Source organism: Osmia lignaria, chromosome 4, assembly GCF_051020975.1.
Source record: "Osmia lignaria lignaria isolate PbOS001 chromosome 4, iyOsmLign1, whole genome shotgun sequence".
Taxonomy (NCBI): domain Eukaryota; kingdom Metazoa; phylum Arthropoda; class Insecta; order Hymenoptera; family Megachilidae; genus Osmia; species Osmia lignaria.
Window position 1 is genome coordinate 8,720,218 of NC_135035.1, and position 24,687 is coordinate 8,744,904.

General features: G+C 42.5%; 1 protein-coding gene across 4 annotated transcripts; it reads left to right on the top strand.

Moving 5' to 3' along the window:
• Positions 1-4,305: 4,305 nt before the first annotated feature.
• LOC117603310 (Ca2+-channel-protein-beta-subunit) lies at positions 4,306-24,490 on the top strand. 4 transcript variants are annotated; one of them, XM_034322318.2, is made up of 11 exons: positions 4,306-4,690; positions 4,919-5,478; positions 11,655-11,771; positions 12,543-12,662; positions 12,770-12,980; positions 13,851-13,948; positions 14,448-14,584; positions 14,689-14,854; positions 14,915-15,284; positions 15,747-15,779; positions 18,985-24,490. In XM_034322318.2, exons 2-11 carry the CDS (start codon positions 5,419-5,421, stop codon positions 19,179-19,181), a joined length of 1,509 nt encoding a protein of 502 aa, XP_034178209.1. In that variant the 5' UTR covers positions 4,306-4,690; positions 4,919-5,418; the 3' UTR covers positions 19,182-24,490. The 4 variants fall into 4 exon arrangements, with proteins under 4 accessions (XP_034178209.1, XP_034178210.1, XP_034178214.1 ...); XM_034322319.2 differs by having other exon boundaries at positions 5,104-5,478; XM_034322323.2 differs by lacking the exons at positions 4,306-4,690; positions 4,919-5,478 and adding exons at positions 5,511-6,617; positions 8,271-8,815 and having other exon boundaries at positions 12,770-12,944.
• Positions 24,491-24,687: the final 197 nt, after the last annotated feature.

Genomic DNA, 24,687 nt, shown 5'->3' on the forward strand with positions numbered 1-24,687 from the left:
CGAGAAATAGGAGTAAGAAAACCGTACTTGATGAGAAATTTCTTCATCAGACCGGTGGGTAGACGGGATCGAGAAGCAAATGTGAACGCTTCTGCCTGTACAGGAATCTTATTGCTTAATAGCCGAGCATGTCGTGTGCCTAGAGCAACGAGTAGCGTAATTATTAGCTCGTATCCCTTCTTTCTTGATCTAGCGTTATGCTATTCACGGCATCGCTGCACCAATAGTAAGAACACGTACGTACGACTGGAAACAGTGACGCAACGGTGATCCACAAAATTGGGGTTGTTCGTGAGACACGATTATTGTCGTGGAGCGTATTCCTTGCGAGGACTCCGAGATAACGAGCGTCGTTCAACCAGCCCATATAATTACGTCCGACTTGTGAAATTATCGAGTAATTGACGATATTATGAACCTGCAATTTCTATTGTTCATATGCGACAAATTTTTGGAGATGGTACGTACCAGGTGTTGACGAAAGACTTCTATTTTTATGCTAATGATAATTAGACTGTGGATTGTTACGCAATGTAGATTAAATAAAGTAGGCTAAATTAATTTTGTCATTAGACTGTTGCATATTATAATTGCACAAACATCATTAGTCTAATGAAGATAGCAATAAACTTTTGTCTTATGTCTAACGTAAATCGCGTATGAAGAAAATTCTTAAAATATTTTTTCACGTTAATGTTTCTCAAATTCTGCCTACATTCCATGTTTCTACACTATCACACGCGTTTAACTTCGAAAGCAAACGCTCGTCTCTCCTTGTTTTATAATAAAAATTTCACTTCCCGCGAATGTAGTTCTGTGAATCCTTCGAACGAACGATCTATGCTATCGACTCGTATTCTCGTTCGAGTTAAGCTATCTCGAGGTAATCGGGCTCTACCTCGAGCTGTTGCCTGTCGTCCTTAATCATTCGATTGGATCTAATTCGCCTTCATGATTCTCTGTGTCGTCGTCTTCGTTGTTAGTTCAAGGGCGACGCGCGTATCGAGCTTGATGCTTGGACTCTTCTCTCGAATCCTTATAGTCGAGCAACGAAACACTTGCGGTAATGGTGTCGGGTATTGTAATATAAAATTTGAAGATTTTTCGATGTTATCGAACAAGCGAGACCTTTCGAAAGGGAGGGCTGTCAGGTGCCTGCCATCTGCCGTCTGTCGGCTGGGCCCTTCAGGGAACGAAACCCATCACGAGCGACCCTATTTACCGCTGCCACCCAAAAACAGTGAAGTTTCGCCGTTGTTCTTCGAACATTGTAACTGGAGAGGATCGCGCGAGTAAGTTGACACGGCCAACAGACAATTCGAATTTCCGGGTTCCTCAGGAGGAGGCTACTGTCATCTCTGAGTAATGAAAATGAAAATCCAAAGGACGTCAAGTGTAAGAAATAATTTTAAGTAAAGGAAACTTTTCATTCGAAATGTACAACTCTCCGTATTTCATAATAAAAGGAATTCTACATTTTGTATGTATATTTGAAAGGAGGAAAGCAGAGGCTCCTGTACAAGAACATTCCTCGTGAAATTCTGTATGCACTTTGCACCGACCATATTAAACAACTCGCTCTATACAAAGTCACGAAAATCATGAAACTCTACAATCTATACCGGTCTACGTTCCACGCAACTAGTTCTACATAGTTCTCTCTAAACGCAATCAAACTCCATTGCCTTCGATGCATAAACACTCGAGAGTTTCGTGTTCCAGGTGGTTCACGTCAGCGCAAGTCATTATCGTTCGCGAAGAAACTTTTAATCTCTTAATTGCTGCTCTAAAATGAACCGAGTCAAAGGGTACATTAGTCGGCTAGCAGCGATATTTCAACGATAATCGCGAAGAAAATAATTTTCAAGCTGGATAGCGATCTGTTCCGTTAATTCGTCACAATCGAGAACAATTTACTGGTCGACCTTCGTCTGTCGTGTATCGCTAGGCGTGCAGCTGCGATCGCGATCCCGTACCGTGTCACGAAATCCGCTTCTGGAAAAGCTCGAAGAAATTCTGCTGGTAAACGATCGACGAATAAGGCGGGGAAAGGGAAACACGGGATGCTAAATCTGCTTTGCTCGTCAGCTAGAAGCGGCCTACATTTCCGGAGGCTAGCACTGTTGCTATGATGCAATCGCGAGTGAGGCGAAACAGGTGCGGGATGCACGCTACAAACGTGCAAACAGAAATTTAGGCTGACAGACGATACTTTGAGAGAACGTACGTGCTTGTAAATAAAGAAGACCCCGAGTGGAACTCGGGGTACTTTGCGGTAGAAGCTTGGTTATTGAAATTTTAAGCTCGGTTAATGGACATTTCAATTCAGTTCTGAGCTAAAATGTAAAGCTTCCTTATTCGAAATTATAGAATTTCAAGGATTAATTTTTCATCGTTACAAATTTGTCATTGGGGAATAATATATTATGCTTCAGAAGGATTTATCTTTTGCGTGAAAATAAATCTGAAAACCTATCGGCTGTATTATCGTCGGCTCGGCGACTCTCTGAATAAACGTCCCTCGTTATTGTCATCGAGAGAAGCATCTCTTTGTCGAAAGAATCGATGCTAAATGTACCGGCTCCGAAAGTCTGAGCTTCTCGGCTAGATGAATCCACATCGTTTTCAAGCGCCCCTTACTGAAACGTTTCTCGTTTTAATTATTCACTGTTCACCGCAATCAACCATTAACTGTTTTCCTCTGTGTACCAAACATTTTTATCGCTCTTCATCCGTTGATTATTCAGCAATTACCACGACTCGATGAATATTCATACAATCGTTTCTATTTTTTGTTCCTTAGGGAAGACTAAAAAAATAACAAATCTATTTTCAGAATCTAATTATGTTTTAAAAATGAGCAATTTTACAATTTAAAATTGCAAGAGTCATAGATTCTGAAATGTGCAACTGAGAAAGTATAATATTGAAATTGAAAATATGAATTTGAAATTGGAGCATTTAATCTGTTCTTCATTTTAGAGTCATCTGACGGTCAGATTTGGTCTTCTAAGTCTCTTTAAATCCCAATATCTACCATACTGCTGGTCGGTAAGGGAGGCTTCTATGCCGTCGATATCCTTTCGGCGGGAAATAGAAATGTCCGCGGTCTTTAGTTCGCTTGGTCAACCACAAGCGGCGACTACGAGTTGCTGAAGGCGCCTCCACCTCTAAAGAATTCTTAGTTACCTTCTCAAGGAAAGTAGAAGGCAATTTCTCCAACTATAATACAATTTTTCTCTCGTTTTAACAGCCTTCTTCATTTTGTTGAAAATATTAATCCAGGAAGGTGTCTTCTAAAGATTTACAGTTCCTGCTGGATCTAAATGAAATTCCTCGCATAGCGTCGCGACGCCAGAATACTTATGTTTTAACAGGCCGTAAGAATTTAAATTCGTGTCAGCATTTTTCTTCATCGTTCTAATTCCTACGAGTTTCTATATTCTCCAAGAGATACAGAACGTCATTTCAACCCCTTCCATTGATTCCCTTTCCTCATCCTGTTACAACTAAACTTCTCACAAACTTATTGCACGATCTTGATATCTTTGCCTCAAACAAGACAGGAAATCGAAACTTTTAGTCGAGGAAGACAAGTTGACCAAAGTTTTGAATGAAAAGTGAAATACCATCGGGCATCTGGATGGCTACGAGAAGGTTCGCAATGTAGGTTGAACTCATAAATTGATTCCATCGATCCTTCGATGCTCGAACATTATTAGAAACGACGCTGTCGAGATTATTTGCTTTGGCGTTGAGCTACCTGTTCAACAGCTTTGACAAATTTTAGTAGCTCGTTGATTCAACCTAGACACAACCCAGACCTACTTATCGATTACAGTGCCCATTTCTGACAAGATGTTTGACATCTTGATTTCGCGTCGTCCTTACACCATGTTCCCTGGGGGTAATCTTCATACATGAATAATGAGTACAAGTGATCAAATTCAACTTTTACCCTCATGAATTCCCAAAATCCTTTCATGTCTCATTCAGCTATTAAAGATTCATCGATGCAACAGACTTTTCGTTTTGTCAAATTTCATTTTGGAAAGTAGTTTTCAGTTTGAAATGAAAATCTCGACAAATCCCAATGAAAATCAGACATGATACCAGTCTCCTCTGTCGCTGATTCACGTACCCGCCAAAGAGTACATCTTCTTCCCGTGTTCCCTCGTTGAAAGAGGAAAATTACGACGGATCGAGCTCTCTCTCTGGCTGGCTGGCTGGCTGGCAGAGTTTTCGGTGTGGCGGCCACGGTTTTATTTATAGCGGAGGAGGTCGTGATGCGTTCCAAAAGCTACTCGTCGCACCAGTAGCACACGTACAAGCATACCGGCCTCGTCTCGTACCAGTTTCATCGGCGATCAGCGTCTGTTCGTCTCGAAGTCGAAGAGACAACGGACTATAAAGGGGACGTCAAACCTCCAGACCGTTCGCGAATCGATCGGAATCATCGATCGTCGATCGAAACCGTGAATCCTTCTCGATCTTCCGGCACGCGTGTTCGATTCGTTCCACCCGGTGTACACGTGTACCGTGTTCGTCTTCAGGAACCAAGTGCTTCGTGGACTCGATTTACGTGAATTGGTGGCTCATTCCAGAGGGAAAAAGATCATTCGCCTACATAGTGTGTGTGTATACGTGTGGAGGTGGATGAATGAACCGAACAGGATGAATTGAAAGAGTGGTAGGTTTCTTCGAGGAATCGGTGACTGCATCAGTCTCTTCTTTTTTCTCATTGCAGACGATTCGAATTTCTGTACAGAGATATAGTGAATAAAAAAAGTATTGGTTTAATTAAGCATCATGAATTAAGGACATTTTTATTGGCCTTAAAAAGCATTCGACGTGATCGTAACAATACTTTTTTGATTCATCATAGGTATCTGTAAGTTTCCCTTTTTTGGTTACAAAGTCGTGGTTCAGAAGTCAAGGTTAAGGCTGATAGTTTATGCGTTCGGTATTGTATGCACCTTGAAGAAGCACGTCATCAGGTATCGTGTTTAACGTTCGGCATGGATCCAAAGATCGGACGTCGCGCGACGGACATTAATAATCGTTAATTTTCACGGGACAATTACGCTGTTTTCTCTCTTCTAGTCGTTCGTTATCAATCTCGTAATCTTTTTGCATCGATGCGATCGACACCGGAAACAGAGTCGCCGAGTGGGTGAAGTGAGAACGAACTGACAGCCGGCCCGTGATAAATGCGGTTTCGAACCAGGACTCGACGTGCCTCGTGCCGGAAGTCGATGGACTCGCGAAGCTGACGAAAGCTGATCCACGTAGGCGATCGTGTAAACGGTTTCATTCATCCGATCCTTCACACTGCTGGTGATTTTCACGAGATAGAACACGGTTCACACGAGCAATCGCCATTTCTGCGAGCTCTTTTGTACTCGTGTACCCTGAGGAATGGCGCATCTTCGACGACCGGTCAGGAGGGAGCATTACAAGCCCTTTGGCAGAAGGAAGGTAAACGAAAGAAGACTAACAGATGGCACAATTTTTTTTTCTACTAACTCCATTGAGTTTAATGCGATAGAAATGGAATGATGAAGAGTTAGTAATAATTTGAAAAAGTTCAGCGGTAATAGAAGAATATAATAAGATTATTTTCTTTCGAGTGCCTTGTGTAACCGGTCTATTCTTGAAATTGTACTTTAAATGACAGGATGCTCTGATGCCGCGTTTATACTGAAATAGCTGCGACGTCCTTCGATGCCCGAGTGTCCTCTTGGTCGCCAAGTTTGCCAGATCAGCCTTTTGTAATGTGTATTTCGTATCGTTTGCAAATTGAACATAGTTTCTTTCAACTTTCAGAAGCAAACATCCCTTGTTCCTATAAGAAGACTCCTAATCGACGAGTGAACCTTGATTCTATATCGATTCCGTAAAAAGAGGGTCTCGAAAAAATCATTCAATTATTCACAATTGTCCCCCGATACGAAAAGAAAAAGGTTTCCATTCCCGATTGGTATAACCCGACGAACTCATCGGCTAAACATTCGATTCATCCGAATGACACAGTTTCGGTCTCGGAAACCTTTGACCGCAGCGACGACGTTCAAGACGCCTCGTGGTTTCACGATTCGAGGATCGTCGTCTCACACAGAGGCACACCTACGTGTGTAGGTAGAGCTTGATAGGACACGTTGCCTTCAGGGTGCACTGGCCTGGCGTTGTCGTGTGGGTCGCAACGGGTGGCGAAGATCGGGACGGCAGAGAGGGGTAGCGGATCGATATAGTTACGGGGGTGTCGTCCGGCTTCCTCGGTGGCGCCACAGAGCGGGTGAGTCGGCAAACCCTTAGGCCGATGTATCAACTAACCCAGGAACGCGATTCGCGTTCGTGGGGACGTGGAGAACGTAGTGTCAGTACGCGGAGAAACCTCGTCCCATCGTGGTTCGCTCGTGTCCACCTCCAATTGTGTGGCTCTCGAAAGGTGTTATCGAGAAATCGCACTGTGCTTCCGGTTCACGGAGGTCGAAAACAACACGCGTCCAGCCGGCAGCCTGGTGATACACGCACGCGACCGTGGCAAATTTTCGACGTTTCCAAGCTGTTGATATTTGTTTTTCTCGTTTGTTTCCGCGCGAGACGATCGAACGCAGGTACAGGCTGATTAAAATAACGAAGGGTGATTTTAATCGCGAAGGATGCAGATGGACGCAGGCAGAGAATCTCCTGGATAAATGTTGATAACGACGTCGTGGCGGGCCGAGTCGATCGAATGAACATGAACTCGCCACTCCACGATGTCGTTGACCCGCTTACGAGCGTCCTCCGCTTTCATAGCCTCTCTGTCGCGAGTTTTCGTAGGTTTCCTGTGGATTTCTCGTGTTCGCGAACGACTCGAGTGGAACGTGCTCCTCTCCTGTGAAGTGGTGAAACGCCTACAGTGAGACGTCTATTCTTCTTCTTCTTCTTCTTCTTTCTCCATCTGGTTTTGTTCTCTTTCTTCCTCCTATTTTTTTGTTGGTGCTTACCGTAGTCGCTCTCCGGGCAAATTACGTCGCGGCAGTGTCCGGAAGGAAGACAAAAAGGACGTTTTCCCTTGGATAAGAAGAGCCTATTATTCTTCACAGGACACTGCCATTATCCTTAACAAAAGCTTGCTTTTCCTTCTTCGACGCGTCTCTTCGTACCTTTCAGCATTCACCGGATGTGTTATCCACCGGTTGGTTAATTGCTTCTTCGAATTATCCTTCGCTGTTTACAAAAGGATAACCCCCGAGGATGGTACACGATCTCAACGAGGTCAACCGAATCGATTCCACTTCGTCGCGTTGCCGATAATTCCGGAGCATTTATGTTTTCCATGAATTTCTGCTAGGAAGTATGCGGTTTATGGAACCAGTACGCGCTAATTAATTATCCAGTTAGCGAACAATCGAGGGAGTTGCGTGACGTTCCACTCGTGCGGCCTTTTCTGTAATATAATCCAGTTTCTATTTTCACGTTCCATTTGTCCCTGAAACATCGTAGCTACGCACATTCGACATGGTCATCAATTTCCATATCCAGCATCATCGGATGCCTCGGTTTTAATTAATACATCCGAGGCTGACGCTTCACACGTTCGGCAGGAATTTCATTATCCATAAATTTGCATAACTTCAGAAGTATTTATCGTATAGAGCCATGCTTTTCATGATTGAAGCGGACATGGTCATTTATTATCTGCTGAAAGTTCAGTTTCCTAGGACGAGCTTCTATCAAGTTGAAATTGATCCCAGGCCGAAGTAAAGCAATAACCTGGACCTCGCGATGGTTTCCAGGTTACGTGATCAAACTTCGCGACCGATCGACTGTGGCCGAGGTGTCGGGATCCTTTCTCTCGCGACAACACCACCCCCGTCGTTACTTTAATTGCCACGGTGTAATTAACGAGCGAGCAGTCGTTAGGCGGACATAGCCTAGTCGCTTGCAACGAAGACGCTCTTAGGTAGTCTCGTTAAGATCCTCGTCCCTGAGAGCAATTATATCAGCATATTTCGTGACAGTAGTGGAACGGCCGCCAGTCTGGCACCGTGGGCAGAAATCCCTATCGAACGATCCGTCGTAGAAGGATCGACGCGCGAGGAATCCTTGCTGGAATTTTCCTCTCCTTGCCTTTCGACCGGCCGTTTATAGCGGGTGTTCGATAGCAAAGCTTTCCGATAAGCTATGAAATAATTCCAAAGACAACTCGACGCTGCCTGCGTTCATTCATCTCGCGTTTAAAGATCCCGAAGAATTTCAACGAAGAACCGTATTGCCAACAGTGTCCTCGAGAGCGGGCCGAGAGAGGACATCGATCAAAATCTCGAACGTCTCGCGGAGAGTATCTCGATGCTCGCGAAAATCGAAGCACCAGGTGGTCGAGGCGCGATGATCCTCGATAGCCGGGTGTAGATCGGGCACTGGTGTTTGGATGGCTTGCAAAAGGAAGCGAAAAAAGTCGTGGACGAGCGTGTGAGGGGAGGTGTTCGCTGCCCCATGGCCAGCATGGCGTAGCGACGCTACGTAGTCACCCCTTTCTTTCGAAAGCCTTCGAACGAAGCTTGAAGAGTTCGAACGATGAAGCTGGCTGGCAAAGAGGAAGAAACCGAGACGCAATGCGGTAGCTCGTGCTCGGCGAGAGCTTAGCGGATCAACGTCGAGCCTCGGAGCCGACTAGGGTATCGAAACTGGGCCATACAAAGTTCGAGGGCCCGCCGGAAGTGGATCAAAGCCGCTCGAACAACAGCCCTGGCGACGACGGCGCTGCTTTCCGGCGATGATCGGATACAATCAACACAATTCGGGCTACAACAAGCTATTTACCCAGGTACAATGGTCGAGCAGAATCTTTTCAACCCCTCGTTTCGATTGATCAGCAGGGAGATCGACGAGGGACAATTTGTGAACTTGTTGGGTTTAACCCTTCTTCAATTTATCAACTTTGTTTCCACAGATAGCTACTTGGGAAAAGTGAAGAAGATCAGATAAATTTTCAAATAATTATGTCAGCATCCACTTGGTTCAAAATTGTATGAAATCACCACGGTTCTTATAATCCAAAAAAGGGTTAACTAGCTACCTTTTTGGAAGATTCTTCTGCACTTTCAACAAAGTTGTTGGGTTTCATCGTTGAAAGTATCAACGTTCTTCCAGGAGGGTATACTGGAAAGCTTCGAATATAAATTCCAAGAACTTAGAAATTTTTACCGAGTCGCTTGGGAACATGAGTCTTATACTGAACATGTTGACAAAGGGAGCATTTCAAGACAGGTTAATAAAGGAATTGCATAGAACGTTTCTCGTAGGGGTTGTTTCATAATAGACACATTGTTAGGATGTTGGGAATATTGGCGAGGGAGGAACGAAATTATGGAATTGATTGATGGTTCGAGCTGGAAATTCCTCGAAAGCTACCTGCTACAGATTTCGTACATAATTTTTTTCGTAACGTTTATGATTGTAGACAATTTTCTCCGTAATATCGAAAACGTCGACAAAAGGACTTTGTATATTTTGAAGTGTTAATTTTTTAATTAAAATCTAAGAAATTATTATTCTTCTATTTTTTAAGCTTTTTAATGCAACATGTTTTAGTATACTAGAGCATAATATTTGCATAAACATCCGTTGTCTAATAATACATGACAGGAAGTTAGTAGGGTGTACGCGAGGGCATAAAGGGTGTGAATGAATTGGCCTCCTTGTGCAAAGTAAATTAATTGCAAGGGAACATGGCGGATGCAAAGTGTCTTCGTCTCTTTCCTCCGTTTATAAAGGGTCTTCTGTGGCGCGCGATGCGTCATAAAAGTTTTACATTAATCAGCCTGGCGTGAAATAAAAGCGGCCAGCCGTGCTATCGTTGCACAGTCTCGATCCTTTACGTTGCACTCTAAATCGATCTGGTTTACATTTTAAGCGTGAAACCGAGCGTTTCCTCTATGCCTCGTTACTCCTGCAGCTGCCGTTTTCATCCTCCTCGCATGCATTTTTATTATTATACAAGTCACTGTTTTCTTTTTTCGTTTATACTGCATCAATATCCCTGTCTTATTCTAATACTTTTTGCTCTTTTCATCTGCAGCGGTAATTTTTAATAATTCACTGCGTTATTCCCTTTTGTTCTTAAATATTAAAACAATATCGATCCGAAATTCTGCATAACAAACTGAGCTCGTAATAAGCGATCTAAGCTTCCTGTGTAAATTATAAATTTTATTGGTACAGAAGATGGTATTTCAGAAATGATATTTTCTAAAATATGAAATACAGGGTTTTGAAATTTTTTAAAATTTCAATGAGGTGTTTCTGAAGAATGGAAGATAATATCGTTGACCGACGTATACGAAAAATAGTTGAAAATGTTTGTTTAAAACCATCTTCGTCCTCGTGTTCCCCGGAGGGTTGAAGAAGGTCGTGGCAGCACGCATAAGACAGGTTTACACAGTCACGCACGAGGAACAGGTAGAGGGACGATTAAGTAAAGGCCGTTGGCATGGCTACAACCCTCAATCGAATGAATTCATGCCCCCGAAAAAATTCCTACGTCGAGGGTGGAGGAGACGATCGTTTTGTAAACGAATCCAATTTATATTCTCTTTCTCCCATTTTCTCTGCGTGCGCGACATCCGAGATGGTCTCTTATCGAATGCAACACGATGGAATGCAAATCGAACGATCTGGCCGGCTGGATACGCGCCTTTGCATTTAATTAATTATCTAATTACAAGATGGCAAACTGTGACTTTGAAAACTTGGATCGATAAGTCGATGTCGTCGCGTCTTTTCTCGCTTAATTACTCGTCTTAGGGGGAAAAATTTTTAATTTATAGCACAATTAAATTTATTTTTATAGCGCGATAAGATTGCCAAGTAATCTGAAAGATTGCACGTCGGGGGTAATTAACGAGGGTTATTAACGATCGAGATAGTTGATTCAACCGGAAGTTGGTTAGACGATAGAGATCGTTTTTGATGTATTGTTGCCAAGAATGGCTACGTTATAGATCGTTTCTTCGACGTTTCACCGGATGTTCTACATGCTGACGCAAGGATCTATGTTGGGCGACGATATAGATAGAATCCTAATTTTTGTCTCAGATTCTTGATCCGACCAAAATAATATTAGTTTATCCAATTGAGTGACAATTACTCATAAGAAACTTTTTCTATATCGCCCTGCATTCACGTAATGTGATTGTTGAATCGCGAAAGTGAGTGGAAGTAAAATAAACCGCCACGTCTGACCAATTACGGACCTATTCCACTTGCTCGCGTATTCCCTTATTTTCCTTAGGAAATTCCACAATTTCTCTGCCAACAAAATTAATCCGAATGTTTCAACATCTAAATAAACTAATTATCATGTGAAAATTGCTATTGCATCTCTAAATACTTTGCATTGAACTATAGTTCTCCATGGTACCAAAAGGGTTAAATTATAAAGTGCAACAGATCGTGCCAATATTTTCTCAATTCTTTGCATAATTATGCACTAGCCCACAGAAATGATGAATATAAAACATCAAAGTGATTCATGGAACAGAAACTAAATCTTTATTCTCTCTGAAGAAGCGGATAGAGTCGCGTAAGGAATTCGATAAAAATTCCGTGGTAATAATGTTGGTCGCTTCGGAGCGTAATTGAAAGGAGTTTGTTTTGTATTCCAGGGCTCGGCGGACTCAAACTACTCACAGCCGAGCTCGGATCTCTCGCTGGACGAGGAGAAAGAGAGCTTGCGTCGTGAGAAGGAGAGGCAGGCCCTCAATCAACTTGAAAAAGCCAGGGTAAGTCATTGATCTTTCGCATGTTCCACTTTCCTCACCTTTTTCCCACCCCCCCGTGAGAGCTTGTTTTTCCGTCGGCCTTTCGTAAATCGTTTCGTATCGATCGATAACTTCCGAACAAGAGCGTCATTGCTTTCGACGCGACAAGCGAGCCGAAGTCACAGCCTGGAACGAGAAGCGTGTCGATGAATAGACTAATGAAACCAATTAAACGTCCCGTGATTCCTTTGTTTTCCGTCGTGCAGATGCAGATTCATTATACAAGGCGCGATATTATTCATCTTAACCCCTGAAATATCAAAGGCTGCGGGGCACCTTGCGTTAAATTTAAGGGTTGAAAGGCGCGGCTTAAGAAAATGATAAAAAATCCTTACGAACGTCCTCCAGGATACTCGAACGATCGCTGGAATTACCTTCGACCAGACAATAAATGAATATTGATTATCTTAGCCACGACCTTCGAAGGGTAGAGCATCGTAATAAACACGAACGAACCCCTATCGATGTAGCACGGTTTTATTTCTTGTCAGCGGCAAGCTGTCACGTGAGCGGCGTTCACAATATACCAATCATCCGTGATCTAATCGGCTTTTGTTTTATGCTTAAGTTACAATTGCACAATTATTTGTTACGGACTAAAGGACCGTACGAATTGACCCGATAGAAAAATCAATATAACTGACAATGAAACGGGCTTTTAAAAAAATACTTGCGAAGATCCTTTGTAATTATAGGAACCTTGTTAACGATGAGCCTTTGTTAATTATCTAGACGAAACCGGTAGCGTTTGCAGTGCGGACCAATGTGAGCTATGACGGATCCGTCGACGACGATTCGCCGGTTCATGGCTCGGCTGTCAGCTTCGACGTTCGTGATTTTCTGCACATCAAGGTAAATTTATTCGAATCTTGAAGTCTGGATAAATTATAACCCAGACCTATGCGAAGCGTTTTCATTGTTATAATTAACGCGTTAATTTTTTCCGGGCTACTCTTCAGGAGAAGTACGATAACAATTGGTGGATAGGTAGGCTGGTGAAAGAGAACTCGGACGTCGGTTTCATCCCTTCACCGGTGAAGTTGGAAGCCCTTAGGCAGCAGGCGAGCGCTGCACGTGGCACGAAGGGTCTCTATTCGGCTCGTGGAGGGTCTTCAGGGAACCTTGGCGAGAGTGGTATGCCCTCACGTGGTTCCACACCACCTACACCAGGTATCCTAGCACGTCCTTCTTTCTTTCCGACCCGAATACCACGGTGTACCTACTTGTTCGGGAATTCTCTCATCTCGACCGATCGATGACAAGAGTCCGACCGAGAAAACAGACGGAGGGATTGTATCCACGGCCAGTCGTATAAAAAAACCGAGACAGACAGAGAGAGAGAGAAAAAAAAAACAATGAACACTTTCGCTTGCTGCCATAAGTATCTGACCAACTCAAACACCGTAGCTTTCGTTCTATATCGCAAGCATTCTACGCGAGCTTTTCTTTTTTCTACCCCCTTTTTCATCCCCCTTTTTTTTAGTTGCGACGTGAATCGTCAGTAGCTATGGTCAAGTTATCGAGTTAGAATTATAGAGGGTATTTTAGTAATCGTCGCGTGGGTCATTGAGAAAGTTTTCTTCAAAAAAATTTATTGTTTATATGTTTGAAAACTTTCTGAATGACTTACGCGCACGAATAAGATCGTCCGCTTGATACTAGTGGTAATTTTTGTTCGCTTTTCGATCAGAACCTTCACTAGTCGACATACAAACACGTCTACACTTAATGTGCACAAATACACACGATACTCGTCTATTCGCTGTAAATGAACTTTTAATATTAGGTTGTTGCATATCAAATGACCGGATCTCTTGTTTTTTTTTAAAGTTGAAAATTGTACGAATTAATTTCATATGTGACAATCTAATAGCTTCCACGTATCTTCAAGACCAATGCATCGAATTAGTACCCTAGATTCTTAGATTGCATTCAAGCTTCTCATTTAGTTTCCTTGAGAGAAAGAGGGACACTTATCGATGCACAGGAGATGGCAATGATTTATCCCACGAGTTAATTGAAATGATATTTCATTGACAGGTGACGATAGCGACAGTGTGGGAAACGTACGTGGCGGTAAGGCAACGCTGACCACACCACCTGCCAAGGAGAAACGGAAGAACTTCTTCAAGAAGCCGGTAAACGATCATCAACCTAACCATCTCGATTCCTTTTTTTGTATTTTCTTGCGATCCGTGCCTGGATGTTCTCGTTGAATCGAATCGAGAACAGCCGGTGGTATGCGGGAAGTCTCGTCCGTTTTGTTTAAAGGCTGGTCGAAACCGTTTGTATATTCGATACACGATGCTTTACGATCCGCGTACCGATCGTCAGACGAGATTAACATTTTTCATGGATTTGGCAAAGATTCGGCGTGTGCGATAAAGCCGGTGACGTGGACGAGGCTTTCGTGTCTAAATTTATCAGTCGGTGCTAGAAAATATCGTGGGCCACGCGAGGACTAGCAGATTTATTTCTGTGAGTATGCGACTCTCTGTGCGCGATATGCGTTAGATCTCTTCTTCCCTGAGCACCGTCGTACGTTTGTAAACTTTCTGAATCAAAGAGAACGAGTTTGTGGAATAATTTCGAACAATTGTCGATTGATGAAGATCAACTTTGTTCGTGGGTTTCCAGGAAACGACTACACCGTATGACGTGGTACCTTCTATGAGGCCTGTGGTCCTGGTGGGTCCTTCGTTGAAGGGTTATCAGGTGACGGATATGATGCAGAAGGCTTTGTTTGATTTTCTGAAGCATCGGTTTGCTGGCAGGTCGGTTCATTTATCAGTTTATTATTTCTTCGTAACACGTGTCAAGGTCCTAGATATCAACATGGACCTCGTCCAAGAAGATAAATAAATTCCTTTGTTTCCAGAATAATTATCACTAGGGTAATGGCAGACATTTCGCTAGCGAAGAGATCATTGCTAAATAATCCAACTAAAAGAGCGATCATGGAACGATCGACCAGTAGGAGCAGCTGTCTGGCGGAGGTTCAAGCTGAGATTGAAAGGATTTTCGAGCTGGCCAGAACCTTACAGGTAATTAAACAGTCGTCATCCCTTAAATCCATTCTTCCACGTCATCTTCGTCTCTTCCAGCTGGTGGTTCTCGATTGCGACACCATTAATCATCCGTCGCAGTTGGCGAAGACCAGTCTAGCACCAACGATCGTCTACCTGAAGATCTCGTCGCCGAAAGTGCTGCAGAGGTTGATCAAAACGCGTGGCAAGTCTCAGATCAGACACCTGAACGTACAAATGGTAGCAGCGGAGAAGTTGGCCCAGTGTCCGCCGGAGATGTTCGACGTGATCCTGGATGAGAATCAGTTGGAGGAAGCTTGCGAACACGTGGCCGAGTACTTGGAAGCTTACTGGAGGGCCACGCATCCTCCTGTGATCGCGTCGGTGCCACGGCCCATTCCTGCACCCGACGTACCTGTGGATGCGTTGACACCTCGCGTCACATCAGGTATCCCGTTCATTCCGACACCGTGAGATCATGGCCATACGAATTCGTCGAGGTTCGCTACGTAGTTGTGTAAATGGTTTCGAAGTACAAATATTCTACGTGATTTTCATTATCGCGGAGAATGGAGTCGCTGATGGGATCACGCCGGTCTGGATGGGTGACCTGGTTAGGGGGCCTTCAGGGTAGAGTATTTGTATTTAGAAAAGTTCCATCGGACGATGCTGGTTTCTCGTTCGACATCCGTGAACTAGAGATTACGAATTCGCGATTCGAACAGGAAAATCGAGCATATCATTCAACGGATCGATGATCATTGATTTTTCATCTATCACGATTATCCTCTTATAGACTCCATACGATCCTCTCTTCTCCGGTCATGACGCTGGGTCGAGGTTTCTAATTCATTCGAAATTCTTTAACAAGTTCCAATTTTCGTCGACTAACAAGTTCTTGCCTCTTTAGGTAGCTGTCACGAGAGTTACCACGAGCCAAGAGGTAACTCAAACCTACTCCTCGAGCAATATCCTTTTTTCAATTTTTCAGATTAAGTAATAATAAATCATGTAACAAATATCCTTCTCCTACTTAACCGTCGCGCAGTGTTCCGTTACTTGCTTATAGAAAGAGGGAATAAAAGATCCTGTAATTACTCTTTCGAATACCTTCTGTCTTATGGAGATATTTCTGGTGAATACTGGCGACATTCGAAGCTAGTAATGAAACACGTCTATAGTAACTGATATCATTTAGCTGCACGTAGCCGTTGCATGGACTCGTGTTAGAATGTAGAGCTATTCTTATCGGGAAAGACTGCTAGTGATTGTACAACCTATACTGAGCCTTGTAAATTATTACGATACGTTCGATATCAGCTGCACGCCTTTCTTTATATGCACATTAAATCGTTTGAACGACACAGGAAATACATATTATCTATTTCTTCTTCTTGTAAATACTCTGCTCTACTTTTGTGCGAATTCGATCGGTGCTGTTCAGACAAAGCTTTAGAATCTCGTTTATTTTTATATTAAATTCGCGTACGTGTCCTAAGAACAGCGCCGATTTAAGATTGTCCTGTCGGTGATAAAATATATCTGTTATTTCAGCCAAGTGTCATTTCTAATGGAATCGTTTGAAAATGAAAACGTTTCGAATTAGAATGCTTTTATCTTGCTTTTAAATAGTTCCTCCAAGACACTTATCTTTGTGAGTTTTACCATCATCATATTTCACTCACCGACAGTGCAAACTACGTATACTTCCGCGTTCTATGCATGATCAGATAGATTGAAACTAGCAGTCTTTAAGTTATTCGAGAGATACGATCGAGAATTACACGTACGTTTGTCGTGATGGACGATTGATCGATGAGAAAGCACGACACCTTTACATTGAATTTCTTTTCAGCGACAATGTATGGATCGGCAAACTTGTATCAACCGCAGCAAGACAATGGCGCGCTTGCTCTCGTTAGTTTCAACCACGTGTTCATCTTGTTTTTTCTTTGTTCATCGACTCCTTATCCTGCACTCCGTCCGACATGAACAAACCATACGATTTTTATGCGTTCATTTCATCTATATGATCGTTTATCACATCTCTAGCTGCAGCTTACCTCGTGCACGCTGCGCTCTCGATTACCTTGACACGAGTGGATTTCATTGTTTCTATTCGAAATTGTTCAAATTTTCGTAATGACCCTAATAGGAAGCCCTAATATTCATCGGCATCGACTAATGATGCTAATTCTATTAATTTGAAATTAGGTTACACGAAATCCATTCGTGTCCTCGTGCTACGCAAAACTAACACCACCCCAGCTACAGCCTTTAAAAGATCCTAGAACGTGATATCAATTCCGTAAAAATCCTTTTTCGTTTCACTCAAGATTCCATGCTTTGCATTCATTTCGCGATGTTCTCAACGAAACGGAGACCTCGTAAAAATCACGAAAAATTACATAAACCGAAAAAAAAAAGAAAAAGTAACAGTATCGGTAGGCCAGGTTCACGCACAATTGGCAATCAGCTCTGACTCCGATGTTCTCTTTGTTTACGTGTAAAAGCCGTGGAGGCGGTGGCTGCCACGGGAGTCATCCGAAAACAGGGCCAGTTCACCTTAGGTCGGGGTGACGAGAACAAGCCCAAAGAGTCGAGCTAAGCAAAATGCTCTCACATACAACGAGGGTCGGCCTTGAAAATAAACGACCGACCTCTTCCACACTTCTTCCTCATCATGGATGAGATTTAACCGGGCTAGACCGACCGATGAATTGTGCAACTCGTCCTCCCCGACCAACTCCTTAATACGGGGATACGATTGAGAGAATTAGAGACTGTGTGTAATAGGGAAACATCCTTTATGAGGTCGCGTTGTAAGTACAGACGGGTTTGGTGCATGGGCCCGGTGAACGGGACCTACCTGTTTCTCTTGCCCAAAGAGAAGGATTTATGATTTATTATATATTATCACTTTTGTTCGTCACAATACCCATGATGTTCCTCCTCGTTTTATCTGTTTCTATTTTTTTTTTATTATTATTCTTTCTTTTGTTGAATCCATATATCAGGACCGTTTTCCTTTCGTTCAACTCTAATTTCGTTATTAACCCCTTAATCCTTATTATTAATGAATAGATTAATTTTTTCAAATCGATGATTCTCGGAAGATGGATCATTGAAATAAATATAACTTAAATTTAGAATTTAGATAAAATATTTCTGAGCGTTAAGGGGTTAAGATTTTGATTTTCTTGACTTTGGTTCCTTTTACGTAAATCTTTTTTTTTATTGTCTGTCTCGCAAGCCCTTCACCAACCCTTCTCAATATAGAATAGGCTGATAGAGTAGTTTAACGTGTTAGAGGCATTAACGAGAGAAGTTGTCGATGTTAATTGGACCTCGTTCGCGGGTTTCCTTCGAACAGGATCTTCGAAATCCTTCTTTTGGGACATTGGCTTGTTTTTGTGCCCCTCTTCCCACCTTTTTCTAACGCGACATTCTCGTATCGCGGATGTTTCTTTTCTTTTTTTATTCGCCCGCGAAAGGAACGAGTCCACGAATGAGGGACTCGACGACCAAGTTTTCAGACTTTCCCCGATTCCTTGCGCTCCCACGCAAGGATCCAGCTCGAACGTCGGAGTCTTTGCAGCGTGTTATTTTACCTTGTCGATATTTTTTTTTTTATTTTGCCTTTTTTTCCGGTCTTTTTGCATAGCTAGCCCTGCATGCACTGACTGTTAGTAGTGTGAGGTGTTTTCAGTTTTCTTAGATGTGACACGTAGTAGGTGGATTGAATTGGTTCCTCACCGTTTGACAGTGACCATTAACTGTAATCGAAGTAACATTCTATCTGATAATATAGTTTTTGGAGTGGAAATAGTGAGACTTGTCGGGTCTCAAGTTCGACGTAATGATATTTAATTAATTAAAATAATTTGGTACTAGCTACGTCAAGCTTGAGAAATTAAAATTCGAAAGGATCTATCATTGACAAACTTTTCTTTTTACAAGAAAACTTATTATATGCAAGCAGAAAAGTTACCCTTTCGAATTTTATTATAATCAACCCTGAATTACTGTAACCCAAACTTACCATTTGTTTCAAAATAGATTTCTAATCGGTATCGTAGGGTTACAGTAATTCAAGCAAAGTCAATGAAAGATCAAGTTCACGAAATGACAAGTCTGTTGAAATTCAGGATCGGGCTCGTACAGCGGCGGACACGTGAGCGAGGGAACGAGAAGATCGAGGTTGGAGAGGATGGATCGTGATCGTGGTGATCGTGGTGAACACGATTATGGGACCGAGGAGGAATCGTACGTTGGTGGCGTCGATTACGGCAGTGCATCGAGGCGTCGCCAGCAGCAAGACCCGCGCGCATTAAATGCCATTTAGGAGCTGGGGCCCCGGGGCCTGTCGCTACTGCGCTGTCCCCACCTGCGCACCACTGCTCTTTAGTGGGGTCGCCACCTGGTACGCTACTGAAAAACGTACGAAGTGCTTATAAAAATGCTACCTTAGCGAAAATTTGTCGCTCTGGTCTGTCAGTGGGGTTTCTTTCCTGTCCGCTATCCGTATGAACGTTTATTTTCCGATTTCGCTAGCCGAGTAAAATGATACACGCTTCGAAAAATATGCTGCCGCCAGCCTCCACGGATTTCTGTTTCCTTTTTATTCCTTTCGCCGCCCAAAATATATTGGGTGATACCCAGTCTTCGGTAAATTAAATCGATTGATTTCGTACGATCTATGATGGAACGTACATGCACGACAAGAATAACGTAGAATCCTCTTACAACGTTATCCCCTTCTGTTCGTTTACAGAGTTTCAATTATCGAATTCGCTGTAATGGAATGAAAGAATGCGAGAGAGTGAGAGCAAGAGGAGAGTGATCGATTTAGCCAGCGAAAACTTTCACGAGCATTATTTCCAACAGGAATTCCGCAAACGATGGGCGGGGTTGAAACGAATTATCGAAATGTCCTAATCGATGCGGTACGCACAGGATAAATCCCCCATTCGCGGAACCAGCTCAACGAGATGAGTATAATTACGTGAACAAATCAAAGAAACATACGTTCATGAGAATGATAGTGTATCGAGAGAGAAAGGGTGAGAGGGTAAGAGAGAAAGAAATGAAAGAGGGATAAAAAGAGCCCTGGGGCCTTAATTTTTGCGCTCACTCCTCCCGGGCCCCTATACCCACCCCCACGAGAAGCAAATCGAGCTTCGTGATTGCGAATAATTATCTATGAGAGCTTCGTGAATCGGCATCGGGTATTCAAAGGCACGAGATCTTCGCTCGAAAGTTAGATAGACGATCGTTCTGGTAAACGAAGAAATACGAGGGAAGAAAAACTATACGGGAAAATTTCGATACGAATTTTTGCGTAGTATTCTTTCAATTCGGCCACGAGAACAATGATAGTCGCTTCGACATAGAGGAAAATCATTAAAGAAAATAAGAAACGAAGAAAGTCACTCTAGTCGAATATGTTTAGTATCGATCGCATGGTAAATTCTATATTAGGAATTTTCGTATATAAACGAATTTTCAACGATTACGAAATCGGTGCAAGACGAATTATACGCGCGTGGCGATGGGTTGGGATCAGATCATTCTGATAAATATAATCGAACAGTTGAAAGTTTTCGACTATCGAAGCGCGTTGACGATCGCCGCGCTAGGCTGACGTGTTTATACGTTTTATTAGAGTCTATTACGTGGAACAGGATATACACAGGTACATACGAACACGAAAAGGACATGCACACATACACATATGTACATTATTGGTCAAAAAAGTATGGGACCATTTGCAGTGAATATCTTTAACCATTTCGCTATTAAAATTATTAAAAACACTTGTAGTAACAGATATATCTATCTTTTTTGCTCGGTACTCAAATCCTCTGAAATTTGTAATTTTCCAATTAAAATGGTTCCATACCTTCGGCCATCGGTGTATATACACAGGACAACACGGTAAGACTTTGAACACTACTTTGTGTATATAGTATACATACATAAATAATAATATATAAATATGAATATATTGTATACGCGGTGAACACTTCCATCTCTGTCGCTCGACAAAAATGAATCTCGATCGAGGCAAAGCGAGAGAAAAGTAGAGTGAAAGAGAGACAGAGTGAAAGGGTGGGAGAGAAAGAGAAAGAATGAAGATGATACTATACCATAGATAACGAATCCAATAGTTATACTGTGTACATATTGTAAGAAGCCTTTAAAAGAACGAGTCCTTTTCGTTTCGATTGCCGTGAACTCAGTGTTGTCAGGCTGCATCGTGGATCACTTTGTACACTAAAGCAGATTTTCATTGTTATCGACACATTTTTCAGTCCTCGTTGTTATCAATCTCTACGCTTTTGATGCACTACGATTTTCCTGCAACCACAAGATATTTACCGAATAATTGATACAGACATACATACACGTACACTTACACAGATTGCATGGATCCAATCGTGGCAACCGATAACACCGATGGAGTTCTGATAGCTCACGTGTTTGTTGGCCTTTAACCCTTTCGGTGCTAAATACTTCTGATATAAAATTTCTTTGCATAGGTTTCAATTTTGTTATCATTTAAAAATTGACAAATTTTCATCCACTCAGCCACTGGACAATGCAACAGAATTGTTAAAATTCATAGCACCGAAAGGGTTAATGGCACGTCATTTCTTGAACAAAACGAACAAATCTCGGGCACGTTATTCTTGAAAAGAGTCTAATGAATTTTGAACAATTCAAACAGCGACGTGCGTCGTTTAGATTAGTGAGATAGGAACGAGGCGTTCCATTCCGAAGGATTATGTTCGAATAGTGTGCTTTTGCAACACGAATTTGACGCGTGTTATTGCTGTGTGAATTTTAGTGAAGCTCTTTTATCGTTTCAAAGCTATTTTATGCACCATTATCGACCGATCGCTGGCACCGTTTGTTCTAAAAACGATCGACAACTCGAATCGATCATTTTTTATTTCGCAAAACTCGAACGTGGATCGTCTCCTTCTTTGGACGTTATTCCGTTTGTTGTTCTTTCGAATTGTCGCGAAGGAGGCGTGTTTTCGTCAGCGATCCGGCCTCGTTCGATCGAGAATAATTGAAAGTGTTTCGATATTTCTCGTTAAGACTCGTTGTTTATTCGCCAGCAAGTGATTGGCGCGGGAAGATTATATTAGGCAGGTGTTCGCGCGCGTAACAGATGGGATGTTTTTTGTTTTCATCGCGCGTTAAACACCGTTCATTAAAATTAACCGGCGCCTCGAGAGATCATCCGATGGATGTTTACGAATGAAACATTCCTCGGCTAAGAATCTTAACGGCGCCTTAACGATTAGATAGATGTTCGTGCGAAGATCAGCCTTCGATAAGTTTCTAAATCTTTGCTTGCTACGCTGTTAAACGAATTTCAACGGCGCCACGTGCCGCTCTTGATTTCGCTTATCGACGTTGAAAGTTTCACTCTTTTAGGCAAAGAGAATTTTTTTGTAAAGATACAACAATTGTAAGAATGCGAAGCATCGTATGCAAGGAACGATTGCGTCGTTCGGTATTCGCCGAGTAAAAAGAATTACGTTCGAGCGTAAAATTGCTCGATTATTGTAAAATCATTTCGCAGCCGACGTTTGTAAATACTAGGTGAAATATATATTTGCAAGGCACGATCATTGGTGACGTATCGACTGGATGATACTCACGCTTCCACTTGTGTACAGGCGCGTTTGCCTTTTCGCATTCGACGTTTGAACGAAGCGTTTGAAGTTCGATCGAACACGAATGCTCCGTAGTAGCAACAATTTCTTTCGTACTTTGATTCTTCATGCCTGATAGAAGATATTCATTCGTGGAACAGCACGGGATTATGCGATTCCGCGATTATTTTAACAATTTTTCGCTTCGTTCCTGGAGAGTAACTATGCATAACTTTGTGACGCGTAGATCGATTGATTTTGAAATCGTTAGTCACGTAGGCGCAACCGACGTAATTAAAGCGATCGATAGAGGAAACGTACGACTACGTCGAGCTGACGGGGTCGTTAGAATTATTGGAAATTTTTTATAATATTTTGTAAAGAGTCTCAATAGGCAGCGATAGAAACCCACATCACGCAGACCTGGAACGAACATGTTTAGGACGTGTTACAGTGACACAAATACAACATAACACAACATAAAAGATCGTACGCGAACCGCGATTATTCCGTAGAGTACGATTTACGTAGCTACTTTAAAACGGAACGAGCAAGCATTCCATCGCGTCGGCTTGTACGGATTTCAGTTTAGAAGTTTAGCAGCTTCCGGTCCGTTCTTTCTTTCGGTGTATCGTCGAGAATAGAGTTCGAGAATCTGTAAACGTCCACTAGGTCGCTAAATTAACGTCAGACGAAAGAAATAAGGAATCGAGTAGTGGATTAATCGCGAACAATTCGGATTTACTTATAAATCTCTTCGTAGTTGTCTCTTTGTAAACGAATCTATAGTTACCGCTCACGCGTGACGCTCGTTCGATGCGTAGAAGATGAACACACACCTATCTAGAGAAGAAAAGAAATCTCCACCTGCCCCCTTCAAAAAAGCAAAAACGAAAAAAATTAAAAAAAAAAAAGAAAATCAACACAGAAATAGTAAAAATTGAACGGATACGCGATAACGGGAACGCTGAAAGTTCAATCGGGAACACTAATCGAAAAGACTAAAAATGTTTAAGAAAAAAAAAAATACTGTTTGGAAAAAGCGAGAGAGGGAAGACTGGAAGCGAGGGCGAACCTTTCAGGGTGCAAATGAGCGTACAATTCGTTGAAAATGGGCGCGAATTGATTCTTTAATTACGTGGGAGTGAAGTTTATCCGCGTTGGTTGCACGTGAACGTTGTTAATTAAAAAAGAAGTCTGCTTTATCGGCGTCGTGAAACGATTTTCGACGTCATCCACGAACGCAACCCTAATATGATGGTTGGAAGGTCCAATGAAAAAAAAAAAAAAGAAAAAAAATATGAGAACGATGCATCGACGAAGGGAGGAACGATTTTTCTTTGTTTTGTTGATCGACGAAAGTGTGTTTCGTGTTCTGAACAACCCTTGGTCGATGATCATTGTGTCTCGATATGCTTAGAGATATCGCGAAACGCCTGTCCCTGTAAACGAGCCTTAAGGCTTTCGCAATAAATATTGTTGGCCGTGGTTATGCTATGATTTCGAAAATGTATCCGTGTACAGAAAGAAGCGAACAGAGAGACGCGGTAATGAATTCGCGTGGACGCCATTCCCGGTTTGACTCGATGATCGTGACTTTTGCCTCTTCATTCTTTCAACGCTGTTTGAAACGGAAAATGTTTGACTCGTTTCTGTCGGTTCCCTGCTGCTTTCTGTCCGTTATCCGACCATTCGAACGCTTCAGTAGAAAGCACACGAAATAGAACAGGACAGACGAAGCATGAGAATAATTATCAATGATTTTCGACTCTAGAAAATTAGATTAAAACGAACGTAGAGGCATTTAGAGATGATCGCATGCAGTCTAAAGGATATTATAAACACGATCGACAAATCGTCACTGCTATTTTGTCACGCCGTCCCAAATACGATCGTCGATTCGAATCAAACCGGCGTCGCTCCGAGGACGAAGTCCTGTCGCCTGTGTACGTGAATTTCCAAAAAAAAACGTGTTCAAATTTTACGTGCTTTCTTACGAGGAGGTAGTTTGCAGCTACCCCACGTGCGCGACACGAGTGTCTATGTACAATTTTCTTTTTCCTTCTTTTGGAAGAAACGCGGGCGCTCACCCACGTCCTCGGTCATTTTTCTTTTGCGGCTGGTTCGTTGGATCAAAGGTTTTTTCCTGTGTATATTGTCTATTATTCCCTCGTGCGATTG